General features: G+C 37.3%; 1 protein-coding gene and 1 long non-coding RNA gene across 2 annotated transcripts; one reads left to right on the top strand and one right to left on the bottom strand.

The window, feature by feature from the left end:
* Nucleotides 1-1,050: 1,050 nt before the first annotated feature.
* On the bottom strand, nucleotides 1,051-17,933 carry LOC122576828. Its single transcript, XM_043747654.1, has 4 exons — nucleotides 16,136-17,933; nucleotides 9,305-9,407; nucleotides 5,845-6,132; nucleotides 1,051-4,113 (listed from the first exon to the last, which is right to left on the bottom strand). The coding sequence occupies exons 1-4, from the start codon at nucleotides 16,136-16,138 to the stop codon at nucleotides 4,046-4,048; spliced, it is 462 nt and encodes a 153-aa protein (XP_043603589.1). The 5' UTR covers nucleotides 16,139-17,933; the 3' UTR covers nucleotides 1,051-4,045.
* Nucleotides 9,572-10,690, top strand: LOC122576829. Its single transcript, XR_006319911.1, has 2 exons — nucleotides 9,572-9,709; nucleotides 9,805-10,690. It is a non-coding gene; the product is annotated as an uncharacterized LOC122576829 (long non-coding RNA).
* Nucleotides 17,934-18,318: the final 385 nt, after the last annotated feature.

Here is an 18,318-nt window from a genome sequence, read left to right as displayed (position 1 = left end):
CACGCGGCTTTCAACGTGTAGAGGGCGCCATCGATATCAAACATAATTTACATTACGTAAATAAGAGACTCTCATCCAACGGATCCAGACGCTTGTCCAAAGAAACCGCAATTAGTACCTTTTCTATTAATTAACTAACGCTATCCTAAGTTTCAACCGCGTCAATTATTATCAAAATTTTCTTCAAAATTTCATGATGTTTAACTAGCACGATGATCAATTTGTCCTCTTGACATTTTGTAGACAATGCGCGGTGTACATTCGCAGGGCTTCGCAAAAATGTTCAGAGATTTTCCAAGCACCTAAAAAAATAAAACGGAGCTGACAATCGGGACTGTTGCTGATATTCGAACGGAGATCTACGCTACCAATGATCCAAACATTCGTGTAAAAATCGTTCGCTGGTATCTTCATCAGATCAACCTCGAAGAACGTGTCTCGTTAAAACATGTTGCGACGCATGTATCGACATTATTTAGGTCTCGTGATTACATGTTACGATGTGTACGTAGTTCGGTATCGGCGAATCGACATCAGAAGCAACTTATATCGGTGCAGCAATCACTGTCCCGTGTTAGTTGGCAAGGTAGATCCTATTTGGAATGGAAATTTCAACGTATAGAGGACAGCACCGACGTTGAATGTAATTTACAGTACACCCTCGTCGTCGTTGTATTTCGTTCGTCGATCCTTGGGCGAAGTCGATGCGATCGAAAAGCAGAATCATGCGGTTAACCATCTTCTTGCCTATTTCTGCTTCTCTTAAATTTTGTACCTTCTGTAACCAACATACCTTCTATCGGAATATAATCAAACACTTTCAGACACGTGTTTCGACGTTGGTACATTGAGAAGAGTCGGTAATGCGAAGGTAAACCGAAACTGATGCAGATTTTATGAACTCTAAGCATCGCAACGTGTTTCAACGTCTATAGGGACCTTAAGAAGATACATTTCGAATGATTATTGGATGAAATTATGTATAAATCACATAAATTCAACTTTCCTCTCACACCGGTACAATGAAAATGTAAAACATTATTACAAGCCTCGAGTTGAAATTAATTTTCTATTACTTACACGTTATATTTATCCCTTAGATTAATTACCACCAGTTACATACACAAATACTGTTAGGAGCTCGATGCTGCTTACTTGTGTGCCTCGCCTTATCTAGTAACAATATACATAAGTTTATCGTATTTAAATTGTAGCAAAAATTCGATATACGTGAAACAATAATCGTTACTAATAGCGTTAAAATTTTACGTCTTACGCGATAAAATAGCATAACGCTAAAAAACAGTTTCTTTACAGGAGATCATTCGTCAGTCATTTCTTGTTACGTGCTAAACATTCTGCCGCGTACACGGTGCTGGGCAAAATTTCATTTACCTATTAAGTAACAAATAAGAAATTGAAATAACATTCTTATTTAAATAAGGATCATTGCAACGTGAAATTTATTCAATAATGCCCAACACCGCTCGCAGTACATATATATATTTACAATTCGGTAATTCAAAGACACATTATTCTCAGTATCCATCTGTACAAGCCCTTATATATTGACATAGCTAAGAATTACGTATTTTGTACACAATTAACGTACTGTACATTATTTTCGACAGAAATTTCAATATTATGAAACAATTGAAGTTCCACGTTCATTAATTATTATATTCGTCATTAATTTAATTATCGATTACCTGCAACTAAGAATAACGAAGTTTAAGCATTAAAATAAGTAATTTGCATCAGAATTGTGCGAAATTACAATTGATGAATTGCTTCGAGAATTATAATAGTAAAATAATTCAATTACACTCGCGATTAAAGTAATTTGTGATTACAAATCGAACTAAATGAAAAGTTTGCGTTACGTAATTCAAGTACAGTGTAATTACTATACATCAAGTAATTAAATTACAGTGTAATTTAATATTAACAGAGAATATAGTCGCGGTTAAGGAGATTACCCTTGAATCCTGGAAACATTCTCAGAAGAAAAGACCTATTCTTAATTCTCTATCTTTTGACCAGCAGTATATTTCTTTTCTTAGATCCATTAATGACTTCATCGATATTTTCACAAATTAAATACAATAGAGCATCTTGTATTTATGCAAGTCCGTTGATGATCTTGTTTCACATTAACAGTTTTGTGGTACGAGATTAAACAGCATTACTGTAAACGAATATTAATATAACATAAATTGTTTTACATTGAAAATCCTGGGAAAATGATTTAAGATGGAGGTAATTCTGTTCGTATTGTGCTATAGTATTTCATGGATGTATCCAAAGCACATCTAGAGTTGATTACGGTGCAAGACAATTTCGTTGCCGCAATTAAATTACTAAGCGTTATAAATAATCTTTAGGCATGTAACAAATCACACGCATTTGTAAAAATATGAGAATTTCAGAAAATACTTATTTCTCATTACAAATTTTGAATACACAACACGATTTCTGATCATAAATGAAAATATATCTCTACGCGCGTGTTTGCCAATAGGCCAATGTTTGCGTATCTTATGTCAAGCTTTTAATTCCTAAATGTATGATATTTACGCGTACCGCGATGCAAAGAAAAGAAGAGGAAACAGGCCGAGAATTTGTAAGATATCTTCGGTGGTAACAGAACCTGACAAATTTACACAAAGGATCATACTCGTTTCTGCGAACTATATTCGCAATTCACAAGGTGCCCATGGGGGCGTACACACGTACAAACACGCTGACCTATCGGTATACAACATTCACGACGTCACGACATGAAAGATTTATTCCGTGAGACAGACAGCAAGTGTTTCCCATCGTGCGATTCCCCAGCTATATCCACACGTACACGACGTGCTCTGTTAGAAAGAGATTAAGATGCGACGAGATCTATCTTGACATTTTCATGCTTTTTTTATAGGACAGAATTACAGAGACAACCTCGATTTTCTGGAATAATTATCGACTTCGCAATTCACGATTAGTCATTTACCGATAACGAAAGAGTGGACGATTATTTATTACCAGACTGCGGATTTTTCTGCATTTACTTGTGCATTTATTTTTGCATTTATTTTGACGCGTATATCCAAAAGTATGTTAAATATCCGAAGCAAGATATTTACTCTAATATTCGGTAGAGACGAAACAAAGGTCCGTTTCTTTAGTTCCATTCATAAAGATGTAAAAATGCACGAAAGTTCGCAGTCTATTTATTACATTAATACAAGTTAAGAAACATCTTTAGGAAATGAGAAAATCGACTGTTTTTCTCGGCAGGCAGACTTTATCCTATTTTGTCGCAAGCACAGCGTGAAAAGAGCGCAACACGATTTATGAAATCCAGCAGACATGTCGCAAAAAGAAGATTGTGGCAAAGCGCATATTCGTTTGTCCCACTGACTGTTCTCACAGTGGTCGCTCTAATAACTTTGGAGTTGGTGCAACTTGAGAATGCACTTGGAATAAAAAAAAAAAATATATATTCGTTCACCCGCCACTGTAAAGCGCGTAATTCTAAACGCGTTTGTCTGGAAAAAACCATTTTCTCGCAGTGCTCTCTTTTTTCCAGAGCGCGTCGCCTAACTCTTATTAACGACGCGTCGCAAGAGCTGGTAAATTGTCTGCGACGTTGCTGCCTCAATAATATCAAACTTGCTAACTAATCGTAGCTATTTCAATGCATATTGTGAATATGTCTCTGTTCGTTACTAACAACACGAGCTGTAACGCTCGTTTCCAATAGCGTACTCTCCACACACGCGTTAAATCACATGCCTACAGTAGCGCACGTGTGCAGCTGGCTTTCAAGGAGCAACCACACCGGCGCATTCGCCAACGGTAACGACAAGATAAACGATGCGTGAAGTTTGAGGCCGAGCGTCACATCGAGTGACGGCCCGATGTTGTGTGTTTCAGCAACTCCTTTCTCGTGCAACTTCGAACAACCACTTCTTTCGTTGCTGCTGCGTTTCCCATCAATGGCACGTTCCGTCGATGTTGCGACCGAGGTATTCATAGAACGAAACCAGGGACTGTGTCAACCCTGTTGTTTCGAGGTGCCTGGCGAATTCGGATCTTGCCCACCACTGCTCGATTGACCTGCAACTAATTCATGACAACGTTAGATGTGATACGCGACGTCAACGAACGATCCAAATTGTTGGGGGGGAAACTCGAGATTTGCGAAGATCTTCGGAGGGACCTACGAAATAGAACTAACTGGTTGAGAAAGGGACTGTCCGATCATCGAAACGCTGTGGCAAACGATCCATGCAGCTACGATCTATCTTGAGGAGATTACACAGGAAACACGTCGAATTATTAATTCAATATTATCAATTACACGATTAATTGAGAACGATGTAAGAAACGGTACAGACTGCTGGGAAAACATCTATGTGTTACCAGATCAAAATAAGAATTGCCGAATGTCTGCGAGACAAATTGCAATTTTCAGAAAGGAAGATTCAGAATGGAAGTGTGTGAGAAAGAAAATAAAGTTTAATTTCTAGTCATTTTATGACGCGAACACATTTTGCTAGTTACGATTAGAGTTACAGAACTATCCATAACCATATTACGTAACTAATTAGAATTACATAGGATTAGGAATTCCACGTTAAATAAAATTAGAGATTCGATGAGGAACGACGCTGATTAAAAATAGAGCATGTTCACGTTCCACCGTAGCGAAACAGGAAATATCGCCATTCTTCTTACGTCCATTATTTCTGATTAGAGTGTAACTTTACATTATGTCAAGAGTAATAAAGGCTCATGCATAGTAAGCGAGCGAAGGCCAGAGCATCTGAATATTAAGAAAATGGCAGAATCGGCCTTGATTCAACGATAATACAAGCGAGTACCAGCGTGCTACGGTGCTCGTTTCGAGCAAAGATTCATAAAACGAATAGGAATTAAAACAATATAAAAAGATTGTATACTTTTTCCAAGAGTCGCGTTATTATCGATAAATAAATTCAAACAGCCCTTCTTCCGATATCTTGCAAGTACTTGGCACAACGAACGATACGTCCAAATTTATCGTAGCTGTTAGCGATCGCCGCTGATACGCTTTATGACACGGCTGTGGCGTTTAGTTTGGAGTCCCTGGGCGATTGCACAGATTGAACAGACACTTTGCACGTAGAAAGGTCGCTTCGGTTCTTGCCACACACAGCCGTGCCATAAATTAAGGATTCCGAAGGGTCTCGACTGGCGTCAAGCACTGGCGTCGAGCACTGGCGTCAAGCGTTGGCGTCTCGATTCTTCAGACTCGAAGAAATTTTCTCACAGTCATCGGAGAGGCCACCTTCGATGATTCCTCGAATCATCTCGCACCCGCTCCACAAAAGGCAAATTTCTACGAGAGAGACGCGAGATCTCTGAGATGTGCCCATTGGGTCTTATTTTTTTTAGAGAAGCGGGACAATCAGCAACCTTGAAGACCGTCGATCAGAAGGATGAGTCCTGGAGGAGGTGGCCGAGGCGAGGAAGACGATTTTAGAGTTCCGAAGCGAAATTGGAAGCAAAAGAACCGGCACCGAAGGCTCGTTCGGTTCGGCAAATGTCGCAGGATCTTTTGCGCGTGTTAATTTTCGAACGACCGGATTCTGATAAGATCGAAATCGAACCACGATTATTTCGATTTTTATCCACCGCGTGCATCGCCGAGAAATTCCCTTTGGACGTGGCTTCTGACGTCCGTAATAAACTAAAAGTAGCAACGATAAAAATGAAAAAATCAAAAGAAAGAAACGATGTTAAATGCGGTGTCTGTGGGTGTTCGGACGCTTCCATCAGCTTACGTTTAAGTATATTCGTCGTATGGCTAACCTGTCTCCATGGAAAGCTCCTCGAATCGATCCGGCAGATCCAACATCGCAGGTTCAGCGTGGCGGCCCAAAATCTCCGTCAGGGCATTCCTCCTTCCGGCTCTTCCGGTCGAAAGGAACTCTTTCGCCCTGTCGTCGCCCTCGTAGGAGCCCGGGCTGCGCGCACCACGCATGTAAGCTCCCCCCGAACCATTTCCTGTTGCCCCAGGATCCTTCGTGTCCGGTACATTGCCGATCTCCGCGGGACTGATTGATCCCGATCGTCCCGGCGTTAGCATCTTTTTCAACGCTGCAGCAGACAGATCGAGTTATTTTAATCTATTCCGTCGGACACTTTGATAACGTTGCAAGACAGACCCTTCCAAATAACTAACTGCAACGCGAACGATTTAATTGAGATTAGTTCGTCGTTTCCTACTTTGCGTACAATTTTATTAGCGTCGTGTGTATAGAATTTTAGTACTGTTGTTTGTATACAATCTTATTATTGTTATTTGTACACATCGTTATCAATCAATCGTCATCATCATCAATTGATACGATAGCAGGTGATACGGTAACAGGATATTCATTATCCGTTTCATTAGGTGCAAAGTGCAACCTATTTGGCCTAGAGGTTTCTGAAAGAACTGTGTCACCGATGCAAAGAATATTTCATTTCAAGCGGGGCACGTTTGCCCGTACAATTACGAGATAAAATAACGCGTCGTTCAAATCTGTGCACGAAATATCGTCGGTTGTTTTAAAACTTTGGTTCGACGAACCGGGGAAGATTATTTTTGTAATTTAAAATCATAGAAGGGAGTTGCAAGTGGAAAAATTCATGCTTGTCATATTTCCATAAACATGAGCTTTTGCTAGATATCACGAAAGAAATGATCGATAATCAATCGAATATTATCTACGAAAAATACAAATGCATTATAAAAATATACTTTACCAGGTTCGATTTAGAGAAGAAAAAGTCAGGGACAGAAGAGAATTGACGTTAAACCTTTTATTGTCGATGCTTTGCCGCTTTTTATAATCACTATTCGCAAGTTTGATTGGGAAATTTAATTTCTCGATGATGTAAACGATTTATGGTATAACAAGTGATTACGATACTTCGATATAAGACACTAAGTTCGTAGATACAGAAAAAACGACTGATTTAGCCGAAACAGCGTCAAGTGATAAATTTATCTTAGTATGCGATAAGATTATCTTAATATGACATAATTCGTATCCCCTAACTTTGATCCGAACGACGTATTTTTTAATATCATTTACTTTTATTACAATAGGACGTGACAATCCAGCAAAACAAATAAAAATAGAAGATACGTTTTGTTTAGCAACGTCCCACGTATTTCGTATTAAATAAATAATAAAATACTTCAAAATCATAAAAGCATTACTCGAATAAATCAAACAACGTTGTGGTTTTGAAAAAAATGAAATAATAATAAATTCTATATTAATAATACTCGAATTAAGCGTCGTGCTCGCGTAAATATAAAATTTTAATTACCTATCGTTTTTATACGTTCCGATTATTCGTTATATTTCGCGAATACATGCCCGATATTGATTGAAAGTCATCTGCTGCTCTAAAATATTTATGCAACGCAAAAAGTGTGAAACATACCACTTCGTATCACTCACGACGCTGTATTATAATTAACGACGCAATATGATAATTAACTCTGCTGTCCCCTTTGCTCCTCTCCTTCACCTTTGTGTCTCTTCGGATATTGTCACTCCTTTTTCTTACCTATTTTATTCACAAAAGTCGCGGAATACCCAAAAGCTGGAGAAATTCTATCGAACAGTAAAGAGAAATATTAAAGGGGGGAAAAAGAGCAAAGTTCAAACAAAGTTGACCAATATTTATCGAAATATAATATTCATGTAGGGCCGAGGAAAACAGCAGAGTTAAACGATACCACGCGTAGCCGCCGATAAGGCGAGGTTAACTTTAATTCTCACCTAAGGCTAATAGAAATTCCAAACTTCGCGCGATAAAAGTTGCCAAGGGTACTTCGGCGTTGCAATTTAAACACGAACGCGTTTCCCGTTATATCGACAGTCGATAAAACAGTTATCAAATAATAGAATAACAGAAACGCGAATCACGCTAAAAAGGATTAAATCGGAGGGAGATAGTCCCGGTTCCTTTTATTACTGTCGTATTTAATCTGGCTTTAATCCAGTTGGCAGTTGGAAAGCGGAAAGTTTCTCGAGGTCCACCTCCATCCATAGCGGCACGATTGCCGAGGATATTTAACAGAATTTCCTCTGCGAATGTCCAGCGAAACAATACGAACAATAAACGATGTTTCCCCTCGTCCCTTTTTTACGCGTTAGCTTCCTTCTTTTCCTAGTTCTCCACGGCTGAACCACCTAACTTTCTCTTCGTTGGACGGTATTTTTCAATAAAAATCAGAGCGGTGTTTGGTTTTGGTATTTTTGGATGGCAACACATCCGGATTATCTTTTTAAACGGACTACACGATACGCGGGTATTTTCGTATTTAATTTTAGCCCATTCAAAGACGAGTTCACTGATCCATGACTTGGCTTTTCGACTAAATCCGCAACTATTTCGAACGAATTGAATGTCTGCTTCGCTGGACAATTATGCAGAAGAATCGTCTTTTTAGACATTCGTAAAGTTAACCTTGGGAATCGATACATTGATGGACGCATTTAGTTCGGATGATGTCATAAAACTGGAAATCAGATGAACTCATCGAGCAACAAATTTTTAAATACATCACGAACCGTTTAGATTTGACTGATTCATAAATCGTGTTTCGATACTCATTTGGCTACTATTACGTGTCATTCATCTTAAACGTTCGCTGTCGAAACGAAATTAAGGTGTCACGAACGTCGGATAGCGTTAATCAAGCGATAAAATAAACCAAGTATAGCACAAGATCTAAGCAAAGAAGAACTATGCGAAATACGTGATGATAATGTGATGGCAATGTGATGTTAATTACTAGCATTAAAGGTGAGAACAAGACACAGAGAGATAGTGTGCAAATCAACGCTGTATCAAAGAAATGTTGTTATTTACATAGCTACTCACATACTTTTTTAATATTATTACTTTCTTACTTATACGTTATAATATTAAGCATAAATTATTATTAGCACCTAAACTTCTAGCGGATTAGTAGGCGGAAGCCTAACAGAAGGATAACGACGATAATAATAAAAGAAAACAATGAAACAAAATTATAAAGTCAGCTGAAATCACGTTCAGTCAGTTTTCAGATATCGCGGTAAAAGGCTCGAAGAAAATAATCTTTTCTCCTTCTTTTTAACGATAAGCGTAAAAAGATTATCCTTGTACCGTAATAAAACAAAAAGTACCGAGATTAATTTAAACGTTAGTACTTGTGTTAGTGTAAATTAAGATTAAATAAAAATTTAGCACGTACGTTTGGAACAAAAAAAAAAAAAAATACCTTTTTCACGCAAGAGACGTTTTCTGCGGCGCCCTTTGTACGTCGAGTGGCTGAAAACGGCAAGGCAATTTCTCCCTGCCACTGACACTTTGCGCAGCTTCACCTAATCAAGTATCGTTTAGAATTATAAGCTGCTACTGTTTAGGCCGACGAGATACCTTAAAATTCAAATTGAATATAAAATATAAAATGGAACAAACAAATGAAGAAATAAAACGTGCAACCGTTTTCAAATTATCCATAGCGTTTCGCCCGAATAAACTTTCGTAACGACACACCAACTGCCGGAACAATTTCCGAAATGTTCAAATCCTATCTATCTAAAGAATTTCCAGAATGTTGAAATTGTATGTGAAAAATTCGCAAGACGTTGAAAAATCCTGTCTGAAAAGTTTCCAAAATTCAGTAAGAAATATAGTTAGCAATTTATAAATTTAAAATGTAACTTTCAGATTTTCAGTATGAACCTTCGTTTCTACAACGATATGTACCAATTTCAGGAACTTTTGATGCAGATGGAGAATTTTTCGCGTGGGATAGTATTCAATCAGTGCTATTCAAATCGTTTCAGAGATATTTTCACTCTAGGGGAGCAAGTGTACGATCGACGAGTCAGCTATGTAAATGCTAGAAATGTAAAATTATACTATCTCTTATATACTCCTATATCGTAATTTCAACTTCAAAGTAACGCAAGGTGGAAACCAGATATTTACGAGATAAAATTAAACGATTACGTATGTATATATGTGCACTGGAAGTTTTCTATGAAATAATTTATTAGTCTAAATTGGAACTATGGCTCGAAGCTGTGCCGTGGATTGGTAATTTTTTACAAAACGAACGTCACAAAATTATGGGATCCGTACAACGTTCGACGAATTATTTGCCAGACTGCAGGTTTATATTTCGTTAAAATTTTTCTCTTACAAATTCTCATGTATATTCATATAGGATATTGGAGAATAGTGATAAATATTTTGTAAACGTGAAATTTCCCAAGCAGGAAAAGAGCGTTAACGTTAAAGAGGAATATTAAAAACTGACGAAGAAGAAGCGAAACCCATTAATTTCTAGGTGTTTGAAACATGACTTAAATTATAATTTTTGTATGTCGTGTACACGCTTTGAAGCTTTCACTACGAGCTTCGACAAAGTAAAGTGTGATCATGCTTTTAGCGACAAGGAAATTTAAATTAATATGAAGCAAAGAAAAATGTAATTAAAATTCTATGCATACACACTGTCATTCTGACACTGTCATTCTTTCAAAAATAATCTCCATAAAATTTAACGAGCTGAACTCTGCTCAAACCTACTAATAAACAAAAAGTACGCAAGAACGAATTTTGGCAATTGAAAATATAGTAAAAACTGCATTTAAAATACGATCTCGTTGTTGTTACTTAAACCTGCGTTAATTGCACACACACACCGCCCATTGTATCACTGTGGTGCTCAAAACTCGTGCGCAAAACTCTAAGTACTTTAAAGTGCACAGCTCTAAAACCTCTATCTCCGGCACTAACGATAAGACGCCAGTACTCTCGTGTCTCGATCTTGTATTTTCCATGAAAATTTATTCCAAGAAAAGCTACATTTTTAAACGGTGTCTCACGAACAAGGAAAATTAAAAATTCATCTAAGAACCACAGATACGCAGTTGCGAATTATCGAGACACTAAAATGGCTGTGGCTTTGAAACAAGATCGCACAAGACACACGTTGGTATCAACTTTTCTCAATGTCTCGTGGCTCTATTTCTGAAGTGGATTCCTCAAAAATCTATCATACCGTTACACATTAGTGTCAGGAAGAAATCGCTTGTTATATTACCCATTAAATTTCCTTGGTTTTTTGCTTTTTTTGAATTATTTTCTTCGTTCTTATCAGCTCGTAGATATGGTCCAATTATCCAGCACATTTGATTATCCGGCACAGCCTCGATCCTGGCTATGCCGGATAATGGGAATTCTACCGTACCAATATCGATAGAAATTGCTTCATAGACGCAAACGGAGCAAAAATCTTTATTATAGTAAATGTCCGATATGATTTGCTTCCGCTGTAATGCAACATTCACATTGTCGTACATCTTCGAATATTCCTCTTCGTTTAACGAGTAATCTCGATCGATATTAGTAATATTTTGTCTTGGCAATTCCGAGCTAACTCGGGTACTTCAGGATCAATCTCGTTGTTTACGTTCAACGAAGAAACTTACTCGCGACACCCAATATTCGTAAATGATAAAAATCGATTTTACGCCAAAAGCATTGACCGCAGAGATCAAGTCGCTTGGACATGTTTGCTCCTCTTGGTAGGTGAACTGTAAACTCTTTTTTAACAACCTGTTACATCGGTTTGCTTATATATTTGCAATTTCTTAAGAAAAAAAGCTATAGTCGAAAAATTTGAAAGTTACGTGCTCTTTGTCTGCACGAATGTCGTAGATCTTTTGTTCTCCTTTCTTTTTTCTTCTTTTTTTTCTTTTTTTTTTTTTTGAATCCAGAGTTTGCGGTCGCGTCAACATCTTGGGTTATTTAGCGACTACTTGCTGGTCACGTTACTTTGATACCTGATACTTTAGTAACTTGAAACGTAGTTGCGTTTATCGTTTAAACACAGTTCCTGAGATGTGTACATTGTTGATGAACGAGATTACAATGGTACTGCATACAACGAAATTGTATTTACCAATGAAATTTCAATTGCTAATGAAGTAATATACGCTTAAAAGATTTCTATGGTAGTATCCTATTCTATGCTCTATGTATCGTTGTAGATTATCTGCTACCAATACGGTAATTGTTATCGAGCAAGAAGGAATATAAAATACAGCATAGTTTCGATGATAGATTTTAGGCAGAATTTCAATTTACAGGTGACTGTTGCAATCCAAGAATTTAATCATTTACGAGAGGTATACGGTAAAAGATAAATATAATTTTGCCGAGACACTGTACACGTTCGATTTTATACGTGTACCGCCTTCCATAGAAATTAAGAAAGTCACATGAACGCGACTTATCTTTAACGATAGGTGACAAAATTTACAAGTGTCCCAGACACAATACATTCCACGGGAAATCTAAATTAATTATGAATAATTCAAGAGACCAAACTCATCATTTTCTAATGTTTATCATGCAAACTAAATTATTCGATAAATTAGCATAGTACAATGTTAATATTTCCCAGATAATATATTCTCCTATAGTGACGCTAATAACCTTGTAGTTGATGTGACATTATACCTCGTCTGGACTGCGAACTCGTGTCCAAAGAGCACGTCAAAAGAGTAGTCGAAAATACGCATAAAAATGAAAAAAAAAAGACAGATATATCGCTTAACAAACAGTAAGGCAGTACTCTGTGTAGACAATAAATTACCAATGTACAAAACCATCATTAAACCCATACACAGACTTATGGAATAGTCCCGTTGGGAACAGCAGCAAAGAACCGCGTGGGTAAATTTCAATCGCTGCAATCAATTCTACTGACAACAGTTTGTTAACGGTTCGTGATACATCAGAAACGAAGAACCAGAAATATCGTCTACCGAAGAGGAAACTAAGAGAAATGCGACGAAACATAAGAAAAGCGCGTTGCACAACATCCTAATCAACTAGTCCTGCGGACGCACAAAGATCGGATTAAACGAGGCTTAAAAAGGAAACACCCTGCTGATCTTCTATAGAATTCTCACGGGATACTGTAAGGCGACGTCCTACCGGGGATAATCATCCACATAATAATTTATAGCTAGAAGAATTTACCGAATGTCTAACAAGACAAATTGCAGAGAGAAATAGCTAAAATAAAATGAAAAACGTCAAAGTCCAATTGAAAAGGAAGCATCGCGAGAAACGAAACTACGACAGTTGGGACACGGACTAAAAGTTTATCTGAAACGATATTTTGCAGTAGAAGCGGAAGATAATATAAAAGCTAATAATTCAGAAACAGTCGTTCGAATAAAAAAAAAAAAAAAAATGTACACGTCCGATCTTCTGCGCGCTATTATATTATCTTCCCTAAATAAACGAAGGAATGTAAAAAGAAATAAAAGGCAATGACAGAATGAAAAGAGCGGATCCACGCGCAAAACTTTTACAGTGCAGTTGCGCACGAAAAAATGCAGTTTTCCACGTCACACAGAATTCGAGTAGTCGAATGGAGCGTATAAAGGGTGTCCCGCGTGATGCGACTCAGTATCTTTCAGCCATTTGCGAAGAATTTTTTGAACCATACTTTAATGGTGAAGTGTAATGCAAATAATTCTGAAATATATCGACGGGTGAAATATTATTCCCACCATTGTGAACGTGACATTAAGCAAGCAGAAATATCTGTAACACGTTTTTTAAATTTTTCGTGAAATCCTGTAGCACCTCATGGAAAAAACGACAGATGGTCCTATATTTACGTTCCCTAAACAGCCCTTGGTTTCGCTATGAAAACAAGGTATTTTTGGAATATTTTATCGTCGTTCGCAGTACACTCGGCGACATTAAACTACGGTTCGATACATTCTGTTATTACATGGCCGCAGATGGCAGAAAAATACGAGTCGCGTTACGCGAGACACCCTATACACAAGTATATCGAAGTAGTCCCGAAAAATATGATCGCGTCACCTGCAGTTCGAGTATTTAAATGGGATACGCTGGTCTAGTGGCGAAAAAATTAAACAACAAATTTCTAGCATTTGTAGAAAATATAGTATACGGGGTGCCCAAAATATTTTCTATGAGTAGACTATTTTTATACCTCTTCTTCGATGAATGATAGAAATGCGTCGCGAATTCTCTACATTAATTTCTAATGGATGTCAACTTTAGTCGCGTAATCTTTCTCTTTTAGGTTCTATTCAAATAGAAATTCAATGGCGTAATATCTAACGATCTTGGGTTAGGTTAGTACCAAGGATAATGCTCGTTTAATCATTAAAATTACCCTCTTGAATCATACTGGCACACGTTCGTAAGTTTAGTTCCTTTCTTAGCTTAAGTATAATTCTACGGGATATAACAAATTATTACTCTGAATAAATATTGCTGAGTACGGAAAATTGTCTCCCAAATAGATATATTTTAAAATACACGTTTTAAATTCTTTAGAAAATAATTTATATTCTTTCGATCATAATGATTCGGCTCTCAAGAAATTCAAGGCTAAATAATCCATCATGCCATTTCGTATTTTTGTTGTAATTTTTAAATTACAATTAAATATTCAATAAAGCGTTTACGAGTCTGCATCTTTTTCAACTTCTATTCGTAGAATATGTTAGTTTCGCTTCGCAGAAGATACCCGGGATATCTAATAACCGAGCCAATTAACATAAATTAAATTAAACTAAATTAAATCAACTAAATGAAATTAAAAATTGAAATCAAAAGAAGGTCGTAGAGAAAAATTGTGCATTGTTTTACGAGCTTCATCGTCATGTGGCACGATTTTGTTTACAAGTGCTCGCAAGTTACTGTGCTTCTTTCTATTTTTCCAATGGAAATGGAATTTTCTGCTCTTTCTGCGTAAATGTATCTCTCCTGTTACGCTACGAATTTCATTCCTTCGAGAACCTCTAATAAGTATTCAAACCTTTCACTCACGTTCTAAGTACTCTCAAGAAGATTGATGATATTTTCCATTATAACGTCTAAGTTTTAACACGTTAAAATTAAGTCATCACATGAGTATCGTGTTTCCTTGTAGTTCGTTATAACTCTCATGCTATTTCATAGTGTTGATGTTATTTCGTATTTGAACATTCGCGTAATTCACTTAGTAACCATATAGTAACGACTAAACTATATGATGGAAAATAGTAGGAAACGTATGAACGATACCGAGATACAACGGTGAAACGATTGAGAATTTGCCACAAATTTTTTAAAACGTGAAATATATGATAAATTTTAAAAACGCGATAATACAATTAGTGCATATGTAATGCAAATTTCATATAAATAGCTTGCAATTGTATTTATGATAGACCATGCAAATCTATGCTACTACGTCTTACGATTTTTAAGAAATACAAATATTCTTAAAATGTTCAAAGAATATTGCCTAAAGAAAGGAACTAAAAAATAATAACTCAAATAATTATTCCAAACGGGATAAATTTTGGATAAATTAAATTCCATTAAAATTCATAAATCGTGCATTTTGTCAATAAATTCATAATAAATTAAGCTATTCTACAACTGCGTTAATCGAACTAATACATTTTCCATGAACATCGTAATTATTTAATACTGGCAAACAGTACATCGACTGACGCATCGCTTATTAACGAATCTACTGTCTTATTCATACAGTAACCCTGAAAAGACAGTGATCGATTCGTACGTATCCGCGAACACAGTTGCGACAAAATATGTATATCTTACGTCAGCACCACGTGCTTCCACGTAAAAGTCTGCGATAGCACAGGATACTCGGCAAATTTCGTAATACCAAACGTTGATTACCGAACCGACAGAACTGTCACATTCTAACAAGATTTATTCGAGAGCTGACCCCCCAGTGAACCTGAGCTGTCGCGTAACTGCAACTTCTGGCACGAACAAAATACGCAAGAAGCAAGTAACAGGCAATAACCGAAGGGAATGGTAATAAGGAGACGGATAAAGACGAAGTGATCGAGCGAAACGGTGGAGAGCAACAACGTGTGCAAGTGCAAACCGTGGAAAACAATGGTCGAAAGCATGTCACTGGAAGAATGAAAGTGCTCGAGGAGGACATCGAATGCGAAAGAGCAATGAGACGTGACGCAGCGACACATCGGACACATGACGTAGCGATTCACGGACTCACCATCGAGATGTTGATAGCGTTGCTCTTCCGTGTGCGTAGCTCGATGTCGCTGGCCACTGGGTTAACTACACACGCGTCTGCAGTCCAAGCTTCACTGTCAGCGTGGGTGCTATACAGCGTGCACGCCGGTTGTAAACCAGCCGCCTGACGAATCGATACTGCGCGAATCAAAGCATACAGCAGTTCCACGAGGGGACCGTATAATACGACGTACGATGCACGATGCACGGGACTACGAGAGGATTACGAGTAACAGAGGACAATGTGCAAGATGTGTCGATCCGGAAAGTCTACCGAATGGTTTTTGGCTTGTGCACACTGTTACTATTACGCACACGAGATGCTGTTATTCGTGATCGGAACGAGCCGTACGACTTGGCAGCAATTAGCAAGTTAGCACCTGCCGGCCAATCGTAGCGGTGCAGACGTACGAGAGAAAAAGACCGATCACCACGACGAAGACGATGTCATAACTTCTCAACCGTCTGATTTCGGTTTGTCCATGAAACGAATGGGTCATGGCTTACGGCGCTCACGAAGCCGATTTTCCTTGTATTCTATCTACGTGTCGTACGCTTCGACGACCACGCGACCGCTGCCGAACCTCGCCGACTTTTGCCGAACGACCAACTGAATTTTGGTGCCCCGTACAGGCTTTTCCAATCTTCCGACTAATGAAATATTTACACCTGTCATTGCTCGCTTACGTATTCTAGGTTCTAGGAATGTCGTATCTGTCTTTTGGAAACTAGAGATTCCAGTTCTATTTCATTTTCTCTTATTTTACAGCGACAAATATCAAGCTATGAAACTCAGTCGACGGTACGAATTTTAAAGGTACATTCACGTCAATGAAATACTTGGATTTATTATTGAAAGAAGTAATTGTTATGCTACGATCTAAGCGAGCACGAGAAATTATACATTTCTGTACGATTCTGTAGTTTCTCTCGTAGAAAGAACCATGTGTAAAAAATATTCATTTCGATCTGTTTCAAGCAGACTCTCTGCTCAGTCGGACAAATAAAGAATATGAACTTATGTTGGAACATAGTGCCATCTACCAGAGTCAATAACAGCTGCGAGTTTTTGAAAAGCCGCTGCTTTGAAATTTGCAATACGCGATCAAAATTGCACATACAACGATTATTTAGAAATGTTTAACATGTATTAGAAGGAACATTCTATAATTCAAAGATATATAATTAACTAAAAGTCTACGGGGAATTCTGATATTAGTATGTTAGTAACAAATATAATATTGCCATTGAATCTCATTGAAGTGGAATTAATATAATACATATTTTGTAGAAGGGTAAAGCGACGAGCATGGATGAAAGATCGATGCATCCAGGTGCTTTTACCACCAAATATTACGAGTCAAATATTGACCGATTGAAGCAGAATAGACATGAACACAATACTTCAATGTTCAATATAGAAGCGAAAAACTAATTTTATCCTTCGAGGAAATATTTACTATACGTCATATTTTCATTATATATATCACATGTATATTCATATAATATTTGAATTAGGAATTACATGAACAAATTTACACTTATGTTATGTTGTTCGAAAAAATTATTACAATCTAGATAGGACTCGTAACCATTGCGAGATGTTTTGCTCGAAACAAGCCATGTTCCATTTGAAACGCTTTATCGATATCTCTGCGCGGATCGATTAAAACGAAACACCCTGTATATATACGTAAATGTATCTATTAAATTAGGTTTACTTAACACATTGTGATATTGCACAACATTTTAGTACAGCTGTAATAAACGATTAATCGAATATTCAATATGCATCTTATTGCACGCGATAGAATTCTAACGCAATCTGTATCTATATTTCTAGCTGACAAGAGGAAATCATTTCTGCGATCGAGGTCAACGAGTTTAACACTTATAAACTTAGACCCCTCTATACCTACTGTTAGAAAATGTCATTTATTTTTCCCCGATCAGGGAAGAAGCATTATTACAGATTCTATATGGAGAGCAGCCAAAAAGAGGGACTCATAAATATCCGAAGAATCTGTCAGTTAATCTTAAACTATATTCGAATAAGCGAAATATCATATCGGAAGTCTGATTGTTCGTTCTATTATCCGGGGAATTCCATTACCCGGGTATTTTTGTCGAATTAGGGAAGCTGCTTACCGTAGCGATTCTTAT

Source organism: Bombus pyrosoma, linkage group LG17 (assembly GCF_014825855.1).
Source record: "Bombus pyrosoma isolate SC7728 linkage group LG17, ASM1482585v1, whole genome shotgun sequence".
In the NCBI taxonomy this organism is placed as follows: domain Eukaryota; kingdom Metazoa; phylum Arthropoda; class Insecta; order Hymenoptera; family Apidae; genus Bombus; species Bombus pyrosoma.
Note: the sequence above shows the minus strand (reverse complement) of the source record. Positions and strands in the feature narration are given on the sequence as shown.

Coding starts and splice junctions, on each gene's coding strand:
- LOC122576828 (XM_043747654.1), bottom strand. Junction 6,133..9,304: donor ACGTCTCTTGCGTGAAAAAG/GTATTTTTTTTT, acceptor TGTCTGCTGCAG/CGTTGAAAAAGATGCTAACG. Junction 4,114..5,844: donor GGAGCTTTCCATGGAGACAG/GTTAGCCATACG, acceptor GTCATGAATTAG/TTGCAGGTCAATCGAGCAGT.